We start from the raw sequence: 15,540 nt of genomic DNA on the forward strand, positions 1-15,540 counted from the left end.
GTAAAATCAAGACAGAAGCTAGAAGGAAACTATAGGTTTAAGATGCAGGATTGCGTCTCTTAAGTGTAGTAGTTCCTGTGGATTTGGTGAAGTACCCTCCTTGCTTCCCTGGGTGATTTTAATTGGCCATACCTAAGTAGTTTTGTCATAGTAGGGAAGTACATGGCCTCTCTCTGTCCCATACCATTGCATTTATCCTTCATTCTTAGACCCTAAGCTATGAGAGAAGGAGGAAGAAAATTAGACCACTCTATGGTCAGTTTGTTTTTCCATCAGGCAATATATTTTTTAGTGAAGGAGAATATATTATTTAGAGGGAGTTGATAGAACTCATTTCATCTCTTCGTCTCTTCTGCCAGTCTCTTGCTCTGGATGGTGATCTGATTGATTCCTCTTTCATTGACAGTATCTCTGTCAGTAAATACAAGTCGAAATGTTCACTTCCGTTGGGAAGCATGCATCTTCTCTAGCTACTTCCCAAATATTTGAAAGAGATCGAAAAACATTGGTCATTTTCTTAAATTTGATCTTCCCTTTGTTTTTATTTTTATTTTATTTTTTTTTTTAATAAATTTATTTATTTTAGTTGGGGGCTAATTACTTTACAATATTGTAATAGTTTTTGCCATACATTGACATGACTCAGCCATGGGTTTACATGTGTTCCCCTTCCCGGACCCCCCACCCACCTCCCTCCCCATCCCATCCTTCTGGATCATCCCATTGCCCCGACCCTGAGCCCTTGTCACATGCATCGAACATGGAATGGTGCTCTGTTTCACATATGACAATACACATGTCTCAATGCCATTCTCCCAGAACGTCCCACCCTCACCTTCTCCCTCAGAGTCCATAAAAATTGTTCCATGCATCTGTGTCTCTTATTCTGTCTCGCATATAGGGTTATCGTTACCATCTTTCAAATTCCATATATATGCATTAGTATACTGTATTGGTGTTTTTCTTTCTGGCTTACTTCACTCTGTATAATGGGCTCCAGTTTCATCCATCTCAGTAGAACCGATTCAAATGTATTTTTTTTAATGGCTGAGTAATATTCCATTGTGTATATGTACCACAGCTTCCTTATCCATTCGTCTGCTGATGGACATCTAGGTTGCTTCCATGTCCTGGCTATTGTAAACAGTGCTGCGATGAACATTGGGGTACACGCGTCTCTTTCAATTCTGGTTTCCTCGGTGTATATGCCCAGCAGTGGGATTGCTGGGTCATATGGCAGTTCTATTCCCAGTTTTTTAAGGAATCTCCACACTGTTCTCCATAGTGGCTGTACTAGTTTGCATTCCCACCAACAGTGTAAGAGGGTTCCCTTTTCTCCACACCCTCTCCAGCATTTATTGCTTGTAGACTTTTGGATAGCAGCCATTCTGACTGGTGTGAAATGATACCTCATTGTGGTTTTGATTTGCATTTCTCTAATAATGAGTGATGTTGAGCATCTTTTCATGTGTTTGTTAGCCATCTGTATGTCTTCTTTGGAGAAATGTCTGTTTAGTTCTTTGGCCCATTTTTTGATTGGGTCGTTTATTTTTCGGGAATTCAGCTGCAGAAGTTGCTTGTATATTTTTGAGATTAATTGTTTGTCTCTTGCTTCATTTGCTATTATTTTCTCCCATTCTGAAGGCTGTCTTTTCACCTTGTTTATAGTTTCCTTTGTTGTGCAAAAGCTTTTAATTTTAATTAGGTCCCATTTGTTTATTTTTGCTTTTATTTCCAATATTCTGGGAGGTGGGTCATGGAGGATCCTGCTGTGATTTATGTCGGAGAGTGTTTTGCCTATGTTTTCCTCTAGGAGTTTTATTGTTTCTGGTCTTACGTTTAGATCTTTAATCCATTTTGAGTTTATTATCTTCCCTTTGTTTTTAAACTCATACATGAGGTGATCCAATCTAAAAGCACAGCTGACTTCGGGTGACAGGTATCCAGTTTATACTAGATAGGGAAATCTAGGAGAATCCAACTGGATTGAAAGCTCAGAACTCCTGGAGTTTATCAGTTTCTAACCAAAGAGCCCCTACTTTGATTCCTAAATGTTGTGCACATTTTTAAAGCAAAAATGGGAAAAGAGGAGAGGAAGCTTTATTACTGTTTTGGCAGAAACTCCTCCAATCCCAGATCTCTGGTCACCCATTTTGCGAAGGAAACCTACTAATTGTTTTTTCTTCTTGCAGTATTTTAACCAATATTTCTGACGTCCATCAAAATATGGGCTACTGTCCTCAGTTTGATGCAATCGATGACCTGCTTACAGGGCGAGAACATCTTTACCTTTATGCCCGGCTTCGCGGTGTACCAACAGAGGAAATTGAAAGGGTAAATTAACATGGTTTGTTGCATCCACTTAAGAGTTTGGTAAAAATGAACCTGTTTCATGAGAATGCATTTATTTAGAGATGGGAAAACTAGAGCATGCTATCCATTAATTCATTCAACAAATGCTCAACTGAGTGTCTGCTGTGTGCCAAGTACTCTTCTGGAAAACAAGGGTATAGCAGTCAACAAAACAGATGAAAAAAAATTCCCACCCTCCTATCTAACAAAATGATATATGCATTTACCCTTTGATCCAGCCATCCCACTTCTGGGCATTTACCCTGAAGACACACATCCCACAGTACAAAAATATGTATTCAAAAATGCATATTCACTATACTTTAGTCATAAAATATTGGAAATAGCTAAATGTTCCTGGATATAGGAAATTGATTGAATAATTTATGCCATAATACATGCAAAAAGGTCTTATGCAGCGATAAAAAAAATCGGGGATTTCCCTGGTGGTCCGCCAATTAAGACACTGTGCTTCCACTGCCAGGGGCATGGGTTTGATCCCTGGTTGGGGAACTAAGATCCCACATGCCATGCCTGGTGTGGGCAAAAAGAAAAAACCAAAAAAATAGCTCTGTGAATGATACCAACTTTTTTTTCAAGGAGATACTGTTAAATGAAGAAAGCAAAGTGCAAAAGAGCACATGTAGAATGCTACTTTTTCATGTAAGAAAGTAGGACAAATAAAGCATAAATATATCTGCTTACCTTTACAAATAGAGATACATGAAGGATAAACTGGAAAATAATGAATGTGGTGATCAGCAAGAGGGAGATAGGGTGAAAGGGAAACGGTGAAAGGGAAATGGGAGGGAATAACACTTCTATAGGATATTTTTTTGTATAGTTTAAATTTTTGGAATCAGGCTAACATTCTACATATTCAAAAAATAAAACTAAATCAGTAAGAATGAGAAAGAGGTAAACCTGAAAACAAAAGGAAATCCTAACATTGAAAGCAAACTAAAACCAATTAATCCAATTTTATTTCAAATGAATGTAATAATCATACAGAAGGGGAGGAAAAGAACTAATACAAATAACTGATGACACAATATTTGATTGTATATCGCCAGTCTTGGGCAGGCAGAGTGGAGAGAAAGTGCTACAAACAATGAGCTCTTCTTAGTCGATTTGTTTTTTATGGAGGCATGGGAAAAGCACTCCTGAAATAATTTTACATGTTTTATAGGACTAAGTAAATGAATAAGTGGGTTTATGTCACTTGGAGCCAGAGTTCTTCCTCTTTCACTCCTAACCATAGTCCAGGACACTGGATAAGAAGCATTGTCCTGCTCTGGAAAGGCTGAAGACTATTTCTCAGGGAGTTGCATCCAATGGGTGTGAAGCAGACCAAACCATACCGGGATCTAAGGATCTGAAAGTGGAAAGGAGACGTCTGGCTCTTGAAGGCCATGAGCCACTCCATAAGTCATCATGTTTCGGCCTCAGTGGGTCTGTCATCCTGGAGGAGTGAGGTCTAGGAGCCCAGGACTTTGAATTGGTAGGGGGTTTGCTTGTTCATTTTTCCCAAATGGGATTTCTTTCTCTTCCCTAGGTGACAAACTGGAGTATCCAGAGCCTGGGCCTGTCTCTCTATGCAGACCGCCTGGTTGGCACCTACAGTGGAGGAAATAAGCGGAAACTCTCCACAGCCATTGCGCTCATAGGCTGCCCACTATTGGTGCTGCTGGTGAGAACCCTGGAGACCACCCGAGGGCTCGCAAGAGCTGAGGGCCGCATCTCTGTGGTTGAGCCGGTGGATTTAGGAACTGCAGTCGTCTGTGTTTGTCTGGGTTGTTCCTATACTGCTCATGTTGAGTGAATCAGTCCAATGTTTGATTCACAGCTCTTGGGGGAAACCAGAGTCAAAATACATTATTACTGTGAGTTCCTGGGAAGCCTCTAGTGGGGCTTCAGGCTCACAACAGGGAAATTCAGCCCTTCTGCAGAATGTCAGTGACTGGTCAAAACTTACTTCTGCCTGAGGAGGCCTGTGAAGGTAAAGGTGAAAGTCGCTCAGTCATGTCCAACTCTTTGTGACACTATGGACTGTAGCCTGCCAGGCTCTTCTGTCCATGGAATTCTCCAGGCAAGAATACTGGAGTGAGTTGCCTCTCTGAGGTCCTAATTGGACAGGAGCGCTGGCCTGAAGCAAAGGCTCATGTAGTTCTCACCAAAGCTGGGCCAGGCCCAAGGCCCTGTTCCCAGGCAGTCTGGGGTTCATGAGGGCATGGGTCACAGGACTTGAAAGGACCCTGAAAAGTCACCTGAGCTTTCTTCCTATCTCCTTGCAAGCACATGTAGAGAATTTTATTTTCTTTTTTAAAGATAGTTCTATCATTGTTTTAATGAATTTTAACTCATTCATGGGCTAAAACAGATCTAGAGGCATGCGTGATGTTTCTTCACACTCCTGATTCACCCCCTGCCTTCCATGCCCTGTGCTGCCTTCCCTGGCTCTTGCCCACTGGGGAGTGTCTTTGTGCACTGTCTGCCAGACAGCAACGTTGCTCTGAGAGAGGAAGGCGCAGCCAAGGAGAGTGCAGGAACTGGGGGAGGCTGGCTCCCAGCCTGGCGCTCTGCCCTCTGCTTCTCCACAGGATGAGCCCACCACAGGCATGGACCCCCAGGCACGCCGCATGCTGTGGAACACTATCATGGGCATCATCAGAGAAGGGAGAGCTGTGGTCCTCACTTCCCACAGGCAAGAGATTCCCAGGGGCTGAGGTGGGGCGGGCAGGTGATGGAGTCCAGTCCTCTCAGCCCTCACCTGCTCTCTCCCTGCCCCCAGCATGGAAGAGTGCGAGGCCCTGTGTACTCGGCTGGCCATCATGGTGAAGGGCGCCTTTCAGTGTCTGGGCACCATCCAGCACCTCAAGTCCAAGTAAGAATATGGTGGGGGGTTGCCTTTGTTACCTTCAGGGGGAGGAGTGGGGAGTCAACAAGACCCTGTGCTCTTGTCTGACATGTGAGAGAATCTTGCTGCTCCCTCATGCCACGGGCAGAGGTATCTGAGCCTGATTCTGCAGCAGCAGGTGGAGAAAAGCAGTGTGCTGAATGTAGCTCTTCTTTGCTGGGCTAACGGCCTGTGGCTGAAGGCTTGCCGAGACTCCAGATGGTGATTCTGAAAGGGGCAAATACAGAGCCCAGTTGGGATGAGAGAGGGTCATTACCACTGCCTCGTTACCCCACCACTTATCCCAACAATCCAGAACCCGTGACCTATTTAATGAGTCCACAACCAACATAGGAGCAATCCAGAGACCAAACAGCCTAAACAGTCAGTTTCTTTCTGGCATGTCATATGCTTTTTTTTCTCTTTTTTATTTTTTAAATTATGAAAGTATCATAACACATTTACAGGAGACTTGGAAAATACAGAATCATATGCTTTTGAGTTTGGTAAATGACCATGTATTATATGACAAACCATCAATGCCAGTAATCTTTAGCAGGATTATCCTGTCCTGATAAATTGTAAACTGCTGTAAATAATGTGTTATTAATAACAGTTTGTGTGCCAAAGTGGACAATCACTTAAAATAAGATTTGGATAATAATGCCATACTCCCTTGCCTTCTGATATGTTTTATAAACTAGGAAGGATGGACTTTAAATTATTACTTATTTATCAAACACATTTTGAGAGCCCAGAATAGAAAAAGTCACCGTGCCAGTTGGTGAAAGGAAGAACAGATAACTCGCTGCATCTGTGCCAAGACACTTCATCTCAATGTTCCAGGGGAGTGTCTTGCACAGCACACATCAGGCTTCAAACGCATCATATGCAACAACAATTGAGAAGAAGGTCTAGTAGGTTAGCTGCATCTGGGCACTAGACCCATAACGTCTTGAGTTACTACAGCTTGGACACTATAGGGGCTTCAGTATGTAGGTCACCAAACCCATGTCAGCAGCTTCCAGTGTCCACCTGCTCGAGAATGCATACTCCCTACCCCCTTTCCCTCTCAGTCCTTAGTTTCCTGTAGAAGAGCAGGTGAGCAGGAACATTCCTGTGTAAGGGATGGTCACTTTTCTGAGGGTGAAAGGTAAAGGTATTTTATTGTAAAGGGAAACAACCCTGGATCCTGGACGGAGCACTGAAATAAGTATACCATGAGGTAAGTGTGAAGGGATGCCATCTGGCCATGCACTCACTCTCTAGTGGACCATTTATCCACATGCGAGTGACCTGGTGAGTGAAGGAGGGAGGCATGCATGGCCCTGGGCCTGGCAGCTCCATTTGTTCTGGAAGCTTCCCCAGGCAAGCACTGCCTTCCCAAGCCTTTTCTCCCACCAGGGCAATCTCTTAAAGGCCCAGGCAGTCTTTCCACCTCTGAGGAAGCCCTGGGCAGCCTGTGATCTCTGCACAGGGCTCAGACAACCTTTGACTTCAGCACGTACGTTAAAGGGAACGAAGCAGGGAACACCTGTGTCTCCAGAAGGTGGACACAGGAAGGTGTGACATAGACCTGGAGACCCACTTCACCACATGAGGCATTAAGGCCTCTAAAAACTAGTGTCAAACCACCTCTCCAGGAACCATCATGGCCCTTGCAGTCCTAGTTTTAAACATGCACACAAGATGTATTTCGGTTTAGTCGCTAAGTTGTATCTGACTCTTTTGCGACCCCATGGAGCCCACCAGGCTCCTCTGTCCATGAGTTTTCCCAGGCAAGAATTCTGGCGTGGGTAGCTGCTTCCTTCTCTTCTCAAGAGCTGTAGTATGGGCCTTTAATCCCCAATATTTGTGATAAGTCTAGTCCTCATTGCAGGATTTCCCTAGACCCAGCTGCTAACAGGCCTGTTCCACATGACCATGTGCATCTCCCAGGTTTGGAGACGGCTACATTGTCACGATGAAAATCAGATCCCCAGCAGACGGCTTGCCTCCTGACCTGGGTCCCGTGGAGCGGTTCTTCCAGGGGAGCTTCCCAGGCAGCGTCCAGAGGGAGAGGCGCCACAACACGCTGCAGTTCCAGGTCTGCTCCTCCTCCCTGGCCAGTGTCTTCCGGCTGCTCGTCTCCCACAGGGACAGCCTGCGCATCGAGGAGTACTCGGTCACGCAGACCACGCTGGACCAGGCAAGACGGGGGCGCCCAGCTCGGCTGGGATCTACACGAGGGCGAGGCAGGACGTGCCCGAGCGCCAAGTCCCTCTGTCCATCAGGGCAGAACTTGGAAAATCGGAAATGGTTTCCTAAGAGTATTTCAGTCAGCAACAGACTTCACTGACTTTTTTACAGCATTCTTCCTCACAACACTATGACGTTTTTTCTCCTCCCCAGTTTGTGGCGATGGCCCTTTTTGCCTTTCAACTCATCTCTACTGATGCTTAATTTAAATACAGTAGAATGCACCTATTTAAAGTGTACAATTCACTGAGTTTTGATAAATGTATGTGCCATGTCGGGTTTTTTTAACGTGATCATTTTTTATTGTGGTAAAATATATATATATAAAACATGTAATTATAATTTTTAAGTGGCATTACACTTCAGCAACAGTAAGTATATTCACATTGTTGTACAACCATCACCACCATCCATCTCCAGAAATTTTTCATCTTCCCAAACTGAAACTCTGTGCTCATCAAGCAGTAACTCCCCAGGAACCACTCCCCTGGCCACTGTTTTATATTCTGTTGACTACTCCACACACCTCAGAGAAGTGGAATCACACAGTATTTGTCCTTTTGTGTCTAGCTTATTTCAGTTAACAGAACGCCCTCAAGGTAAATCCATGTGGGAGCTTGTGTCAGAATATCCTCCCTTTTTAAGGTTGAATAATATTCAGTTGTGTGTATATTCCATGTTTTGTTTATCCATTCATCCATGTGGACATTTGTTTCTGGGTTTCATTGGTTTTTATTATTTTTTTTAATAAATATCCTTAAAGACTACTCAGCGTAGCAGTAGAAACAGGCAAGTCTCTGCTTACTCTTTGAGGAGCTGGCTTCCAGCACTTTCTTGCCAGCATAAGTAGATGGAGGCAGGGACAAGAGTTGGTCACATTGCACATTGAATTGAGAATAGAAAACTGGAGCGATCAGCTCCCGTCTTCCTGGTTTTGATTTTTTAGTTATTCCTGTAGCGCTAAGAGTCGGACACGACTGTGCGACTTCACTTTCACTTTTCCTTTTCATGCACTGGAGAAGGCAATGGCAACCCACTCCAGTGTTCTTGCCTGGAGAATCCCGGGGACGGCAGAGCCTGGTGGGCTGCCGTCTATGGGGTCGCACAGAGTCGGACACGACTGAAGCAACTTAGCAGCAGCAGCAGCAGTAGAGGTTTAGGAGGCTACCACTAGCTGAGACTCTGCCTTGTTTACCCACAATCCTCTTGTGGGCACTCCTTTGGCTTAGCTCACAAGTCTAAGAAGAAGCCCTGTGCCCTGGGCAGGACACAGGCTGCTCCAGCAGGGCTGTACATTAACTGTGGGAAATAACAAAGTGAGTGGGTGGGAGGGTGGGTGGATGGTGCCCTTTTCTGGAAATATCTACCTACTCTTGCCCTTCTCTTGCTTCCAGGTATTTGTGAACTTTGCTAAACAGCAGAATGAAACTTACGACCTCCCTTTGCACCCTCGAGCTGCAGGAGCCAGCCGACAGGCCAAGGTACCCCTTCCACCCTTTCCCTGTCCACTGCTTGAGGCAGATTCTCGGCTCAGGGACCCAGCTGATGCACTGGGCCTGCAGGGGCCCCAGACATGCCTCCTTCAGAGTCCCACCCATACCAGCCCTCACCTCCTCCCTGCCACTCCTCACTTGTCTGGGCCGAAGGTAGTTGTGTACCTTCCTTTTAGAATCAGGAAACTTTTGGATGATATCAGAGAACATTTTTGAAAGACCTTTCTCATATATTTTTGCTTATAGCAAAAAAAAGAAAATTGGATTTTGGAAATAAGCAGGAAAGATAGGAGAGAATATTAAAATATTTCAGTTGTTGGGATACTTGACATATACATCTGGTCATATGTTTGAGTTTCAAAGTAAGGAAGTTAACTGGCACTCATTTCACTGGTGTTCTCATTTGGCTAAAGATTATTCTCTGTTTTATGAAGAGAGCTGTTTGCTCTTTATAAAAATTTCAAGATGATGAAGGAAGTAACAATAAAAGGTATGTATCCTGGCCTGTCATAACTCTTGGGATATGTGCCTCCACATTCCTGCCCTGACACAGCGCCCACGTAAGGAACACATTCATCCTCGTTCCCCAGAAAGAGAACAAAAGAGAGCTGGAGAAAGTCCTGGAGGAGGCGACCTAAGCCTGGGGTGTTAAAGGATCAAATTAATTCAGCCATCCTCTCCTGACTTACCTGGAGAGTAAATCAAATAAAATCTAAAGATTTTTTTCAATAAGCAAAGAGTGCAAAGCCTAATTTCCCATAAAGTTCTCATTCCTCCCAGTTTCCTGATTGTGAGAAAAACCAGGTGCAGGTAATGATTGAAACACTCCTTTCCAAGGCACTATTTGTGATGCCTTTTCCCCATTTCTCTTGGCCAGAAGAGACCTAATGGCTACTTGGCAAGCCTGACTTTGCCCAGAAATACCTAAGTAAAGGCATCTGTCCAGTGAAAATTAGTTTTGCTGAAATTTTCCAGCCATTCTTTCTCATTTATAAATCTTATATTTGCTGTTTACACCAGCAGAAAATTATTCTTTGAAAGCCAGTTGCAGTTATAAATTCCTTTTGTAACTCAGAATACATAATTTGGTTTCAGAAGTTTTTCTTAAAACTGTCAGTGGTCTCCCCACCCCCAGCTGGCATGTGCCCTCTTAAAGGGATAATACCAGGTCATCTCTGGACCTGACAAGGGGCATTCATGGTCTGTGATCTGCAGCAGTTAACTCCAAACTTTCCCTCTTACTGGATGTGATCATTTTTCTATTTTGCCTGTCACATTTTAGCATACAGATACTAGAAAACCTACTGCAGCATATTTATTAAATTGGCATTTTTCTATAATAAATGTGTGGTTTAAAACCTAACTCTGACTCTGTGACCTACAACCTTTATAAAGGTTTGCAAAAATCCTCCTGCAGAGTATTGTATATAAGTAAATGTCATGAAACAAATAGTAATTATGTTTTTGTTTACATCATCCCATTTTAAAACAATTTTCCTCTATAGGAAGTGGACAAAGGGAATTCTGCACCTTAAGGATGACCTTAATTATGATTTCTTGGCTTTTAAAACAGTAAGGACATGATAACTTCCTTGGGCTAAAAAAACAAACCAAAAAGCACCATAAGAAATGTTACAGAGGGTGTGGCTAACATACATGTCAACATGTACATGCATGGTGGGGCATGAATCTTTAAAACATCTGGATCGTAGAGTCAGAAGAACCTGCAGGATCATCGGCTCCAAACATTACAGACAAGGAAACAAACATAACCTGTACTCGGATGATCTGATAGACTTCAGTGCCCTCAGCTGAGCTTCCTTCAGAGCCTGACCGACGAATATTTAACTTAAAGTCTAAAAGCCATCGAACCATCTCTTCAGAAAACTGAGATGAAGAGAGTCCATCTGATCTCCTTCTACACTGCCCGGGTTTTCTGCTGCAGCTTAAAAAGAACTCTGGGCAGCCGAAAGTGCAGGAGCCTTTGCCATATGGTCATTGAATCACACCAGCCAGTATAAGCAATCCCTTGGCAGCAGAAACGAACACATAGGAGGCACACAGTGGACTCCAAATGGAGGCTTTTTCAGAAGGAAACAGGAACTGACTCGCTCACCTGAAACACCTGATGGGGAAACTTACCAAACCAAATGAGCACAAAACGCGTTTCATCCAGACCACAGAAGGAGAAGCCTCGGTCCGTCTTCCTCCTGGCTGTGGCCTCCATACTGCTCTCATTTCAAGTGGATCTGCTTTTTGTGTGTGTGTATGAGTGTGTGTGTTATTTTTAAAGGGAAAATAAAATGCAAACATACTTAGCACAAACTCTCCCAATTCACTCCTCTCCCTGAGTACACCATCTGGTGTAGTTTTGGACATTCTCTATACCCATATGGCTTGCCAGCATTGCATGAGCTTATGTGAGAGTAACTGCCCCAGGAGTACCAGTCACAGCAAGATTCTGTAATGAGCTAGTCTTGATGTTCCATGTCAAGTCTGCTTCACAGGGTTTGAGACAACACCCAACTAGCAATGCATGTAGACATTATCCACTGTCAGCTGGGTATTATTTGCATCTAGGTTTAGTTCTCTGGTCTGGGAACGAAATCCCACAAGCCACAAGGTACCACAAAAAATAAATAAATAAAAATTTTGAAATACTAGTTGCAAAACATAAGCAGGGAAATCTTGAGAGGGAGGAGGCATGCACCTAGTTAGCCTGGGTTTGAGGAAAATTAAGTTGGAAACTAGACCCAAATCTCCTGAGAACATGTTTAATTTATTGAAAAATTTCCCAATCTGGTTTAATAAGAGAGATTTACAAAGAAGAGGAGGAGAAAATGGAAAGAGTTCAGAAAACAAGACCACTTGGGAGGTGTTCCAGGAGTATGACTTGCTGCCATATTTTCTAATTTCCTGTTCTTCTTTGGGGAACTCAAGATTTTAGAACAGGTGGGATCAAAAGAGGATCTCTTTCACTCTTAAGTAAAGAGCTCATAGAGAGCTTGATTTGTTCCTGCTACTCTAGTTCTCCTAGAGAAAGAAGAAGAGGAAAGTGGGGCAGAAAAGAGATCAGCAGAGCTCTGGACTTGGAAGAAAGGGTCTCTGTGGCAGCCTAAGTATTTGCACCAGGACCAGTGAGAAGGAAGTTAGCACCAGCAGCCTGAGGGGCTTATGGAGAAAGGGAAAAGGTTTTCCCCTAGAAGAACGGCAGTAGCACCTTCCTGAAACAGGCCCGAGAAGCTCTCAGCCCTCTGGACCCAGGCTATTTGGGGCTTGGTTTCCTCAGTGTGGTACTTGAGTGCCTCCGCAGGTCCTCTGAGATGAACATGACTCCTGGTGTCCACAGGGCGTAACTGCTGCCACATTTGTCCAAGGTGTTTGTCAAGTTCAAGAAAGCAGAGGCACTAGAAGTGTCAGATTCAGAGACTTAGAGGCTTGTAGAGCTGAAAAAAAAAAAAAGGCTCAGTTTTCAAAAATTAAATCCTTATGTAATTGTTTGATTTACGCTGTTTTGACAGAAAAGGAAACCAAGTCCCAGAAGGATTCAACTACTTGGCCAGCCATCCAGGCTTCCCTTCAGGCCTCGCTCTGGTCTTCCTCTGGTTACTTCACTCCCATGTCTGAAGACACATGCCCATCAGGCCCAGAATTCCCTGCCCAGCTGGTGTAAAGTCTGCCTCTAGGGCCTGGTGGGCCTCTTTCCTGGATCATAGGTGGTCCTTGATCTCTCAGGCTCAAGTCTACTCATGGCACATGATGCCCCTTGGGAAAGCAGGAAAGCGATGAAAAGAGGGGTAAGCCATGGGGCAGCTGGCTCTGCACCACCTTCATCCAACATAGGGCTCCAAGGAATCCAAGAAGTTGATACTTGAGCCTGCATCACCAAGGAGGTCATTATTTAGCAGTTTCTTTGCTTAGTTTATTAGTTTAAGAATTGAGACATATATGATATGAGAATCCCCCAAAGCTACTCTCCTCAGAGCCTTTCCCAAAGCTCACCATGACACATACTCAGCTTTTCAGCAGCTGTCTGATATCAAGGCTCAGACATGTGTGTCTCATGAGTCAAGCTTTGGCCAAGCCAGTCATCCTCGCGGTTCAGCGCATTAGTAACTTTCCTAAGGGACCACAGCACCTTGTAGCCAAATCCCTTAGTCCTGGGTTGTGGTGAGTTTCAGGAAGGACACGTCATTTACAAAGCACTGCATACACAGCACCTAGTTGACAGGATCCCTGGCACACAGCTCTGCAGTGGTGCTATTCTCATTTTCCACCAGAGCTTGGCAATCTCTTTGGTCTTGAATGATACTGACTGGTGAGTCCACCCTCTTATGCCAACTAGAGAAGGAAAAGATAAGAGAGGAGGGGAGAAGAGGACAGGAAGCATCCAATGCTCCACGTCCTGAGTCTAAAGCAGTGCACAAGATACAGCCAATGTCTCTATGGTGTTAACATTCTCATGTGTTGTTGTTCAGTTGATAAGCAATGTCCAACTCTTTGGGACCCTATGGTCTGCAGCACGCCAGGCACTTCTGTCCCCCCTTATCTCCCAGAGTTTGCTCAGACTTATGTCCATTGAGTCAGTGATGGTATTTAACCATCTCATCCTCTGCTGTCCCCTTCTCTTTTTGCCTTCAGTCTTTCACAGCATCACGGTCTTTCCAATGAGCCAACTCTTCACATCAGGTGACCAACGTATTGAAGCTTCAGCTTCAGCATCAGTCCTTCCAATGAATACTCAGGGTTAATTTCCTTTAGAATTGACTGGTTTGATTTCCTTGCAGTCCAAGGGATTCTCAAGAGTCATCTCCAGCACCAGTTTGAAATCATCAATTCTTCAGCGTTCAGCCTTCTTTATGGTCCACCTCTCACATCCCCACATTCTCATGTGGGGGTCATCAAACTTTCCGAAGGGGCCAGAGAATACAATGAACTAAATGAATTGTTTCCAATTCATGCAATGGATGCTATATAGCAGTGGAAATGAATTAATTAAAAATATGTATTTCAAAATAGATAAATCTCAAAACTTAATGATTAGCAAAATAGCCAATGGCAGCAGGATAGAAATAACAAGGCCTTCTCTGGCTACTCAATCTAAATTTTCAACTGTCCCATCTTCATCCCGACATTATACCCTCGTCTATGCTTTTTCTTAAATCCTTGGAAGTTATATTATCAAACATACTGTATGTTTTTACTTTCTCTTCTTGTTTATTGTTTCTCTGCTCCCCTAAATACAAACTCCATGAGGGCAGAAATTTTTGTTTAGTTTCTTATTTTTTCTGGTTGCTGTCAACCAAACCATTTTTAATTTTTAAATTCTTGGCATTACAGAACTAAACTGAAAAGTAACATTCTGCTCTTACATTTCTTATCAACAAACATAACTATAATTCATGAGCCAAAAAGCCCAAAAAAAAACTAAAAACTGAAAAGCTTGTAAAACTAAATATGAATCCCAGCATAAACAGCTGAACAGAGAATGTGATTTTTAAATTTTTAGCAAATGATAAAAAGTAGTTTAGAAACTGAACACTTAGAAATAATTTAAAACCTGGAAATCACTGACCAGAAATCACACAATTTGATTATGTGGACACAGGATAAAAAGTTTATGAGTGAACCTACGTTGTTCTAGCTACAGCACCTGCCCTTCTCAGAGGAAAGCCTGGCATTGATTAGATTCTGGGCCACACTAACACTGGCCACAAAATCAGTGATCGCAATCTGCCTTCCAGGACAGCCTTCCATTGGGTTGGCAATTTTGATATGGGCCCTGGACGTCTGGCAGATCTCATTAATGTTGGTGCCTTGGCCCCTGAGTACGTTGCCAATTAAGCTATTTAGAATAGTGAGTTCATGGGTGGTTTGACTAAAGGCATCCAAACTTGCCCAATAGCCTTTTATCTCTGGAAAGCTGTAGTCAGTTCTGGTAAATCCAGTCTCACCATGCATGACAGCAAAGTGAAGCCATCTGGTTCAACTTAGCCATATGGAATGGAGAAATGGTGTGCTGTCCTTGAATTGAATAGGCATGTAGAGGTGGTTCCTCCTTGTCATGAGTGGTGTAGGGGTAGCTTGCAGCATCACTGCACCCACCTTGGCAGCCCTCACAGATGACAGAGAGCTATCTGGCACGGGCTGGTACAAATGGTCATGACTCTCCATTGTGGGGACCCGGAGAGCATCTCCAGCATGCCCAGGCAGAGCTGCTTGGCACACTCAGGGATAGAGCACAGCACGCCAGTGATGATGACGGCCCGCTCGGTGAAGCTGCCCAGCATATTTCCCATCCCCAGTGTTGAAACCAGTGCCTGGCCATATAGCCACTCAGTAAGTATAAATATTTGTTGAATTAATGACTAAATAGTGTACCCTGACATTTTTATAAAACCTAAAACATGTGAAAGCACTAAAGATTATTTATAGATACATGTATATACAGTGAAAAATATTATGCTTGAGGATTATGAACACTAAATTCAGGATGTGACTGCTTCTAGGTGTGAGGGAGGGGAATGACATTCAGGGTGAGATGCAAGGAAGGTCTAACTG

General features: G+C 43.7%; 1 protein-coding gene and 1 pseudogene across 17 annotated transcripts in view; one reads left to right on the forward strand and one right to left on the reverse strand.

The window, feature by feature from the left end:
* The window catches only part of ABCA4 (ATP binding cassette subfamily A member 4), a 174,195-nt gene extending 162,891 nt beyond the window's left edge, over positions 1-11,304 (forward strand). For 8 of the 17 annotated variants that reach the window (XM_081486243.1, XM_081486244.1, XM_081486241.1 and 5 more), the window contains 6 exons: positions 2,193-2,334; positions 3,908-4,042; positions 4,953-5,056; positions 5,144-5,236; positions 7,187-7,436; positions 8,881-9,489. In XM_081486243.1, the coding sequence (XP_081342369.1) occupies positions 2,193-2,334; positions 3,908-4,042; positions 4,953-5,056; positions 5,144-5,236; positions 7,187-7,436; positions 8,881-9,195 (1,039 nt within the window). In that variant the 3' untranslated portion in view covers positions 9,196-9,489. Of the gene's footprint in view, positions 1-2,192; positions 2,335-3,907; positions 4,043-4,952; positions 5,057-5,143; positions 5,237-7,186; positions 7,437-8,880; positions 9,490-9,532; positions 10,340-10,484 lie in introns of those variants that run through there. The other 9 variants (XM_081486239.1, XM_081486253.1, XM_081486252.1 and 6 more) reach the window with 2 other exon arrangements.
* Positions 11,305-14,619: 3,315 nt separating this feature from the next.
* Positions 14,620-15,278, reverse strand: LOC145507844 (poly(rC)-binding protein 1-like; annotated as a pseudogene).
* Between the last annotated feature and the right edge of the window lie 262 nt (positions 15,279-15,540).

The sequence above is a fragment of the Giraffa tippelskirchi genome, chromosome 5 (genome assembly GCF_054371585.1).
Source record: "Giraffa tippelskirchi isolate mGirTip1 chromosome 5, T2T-mGirTip1v1.2.pri, whole genome shotgun sequence".
Lineage (NCBI taxonomy): Eukaryota > Metazoa > Chordata > Mammalia > Artiodactyla > Giraffidae > Giraffa > Giraffa tippelskirchi.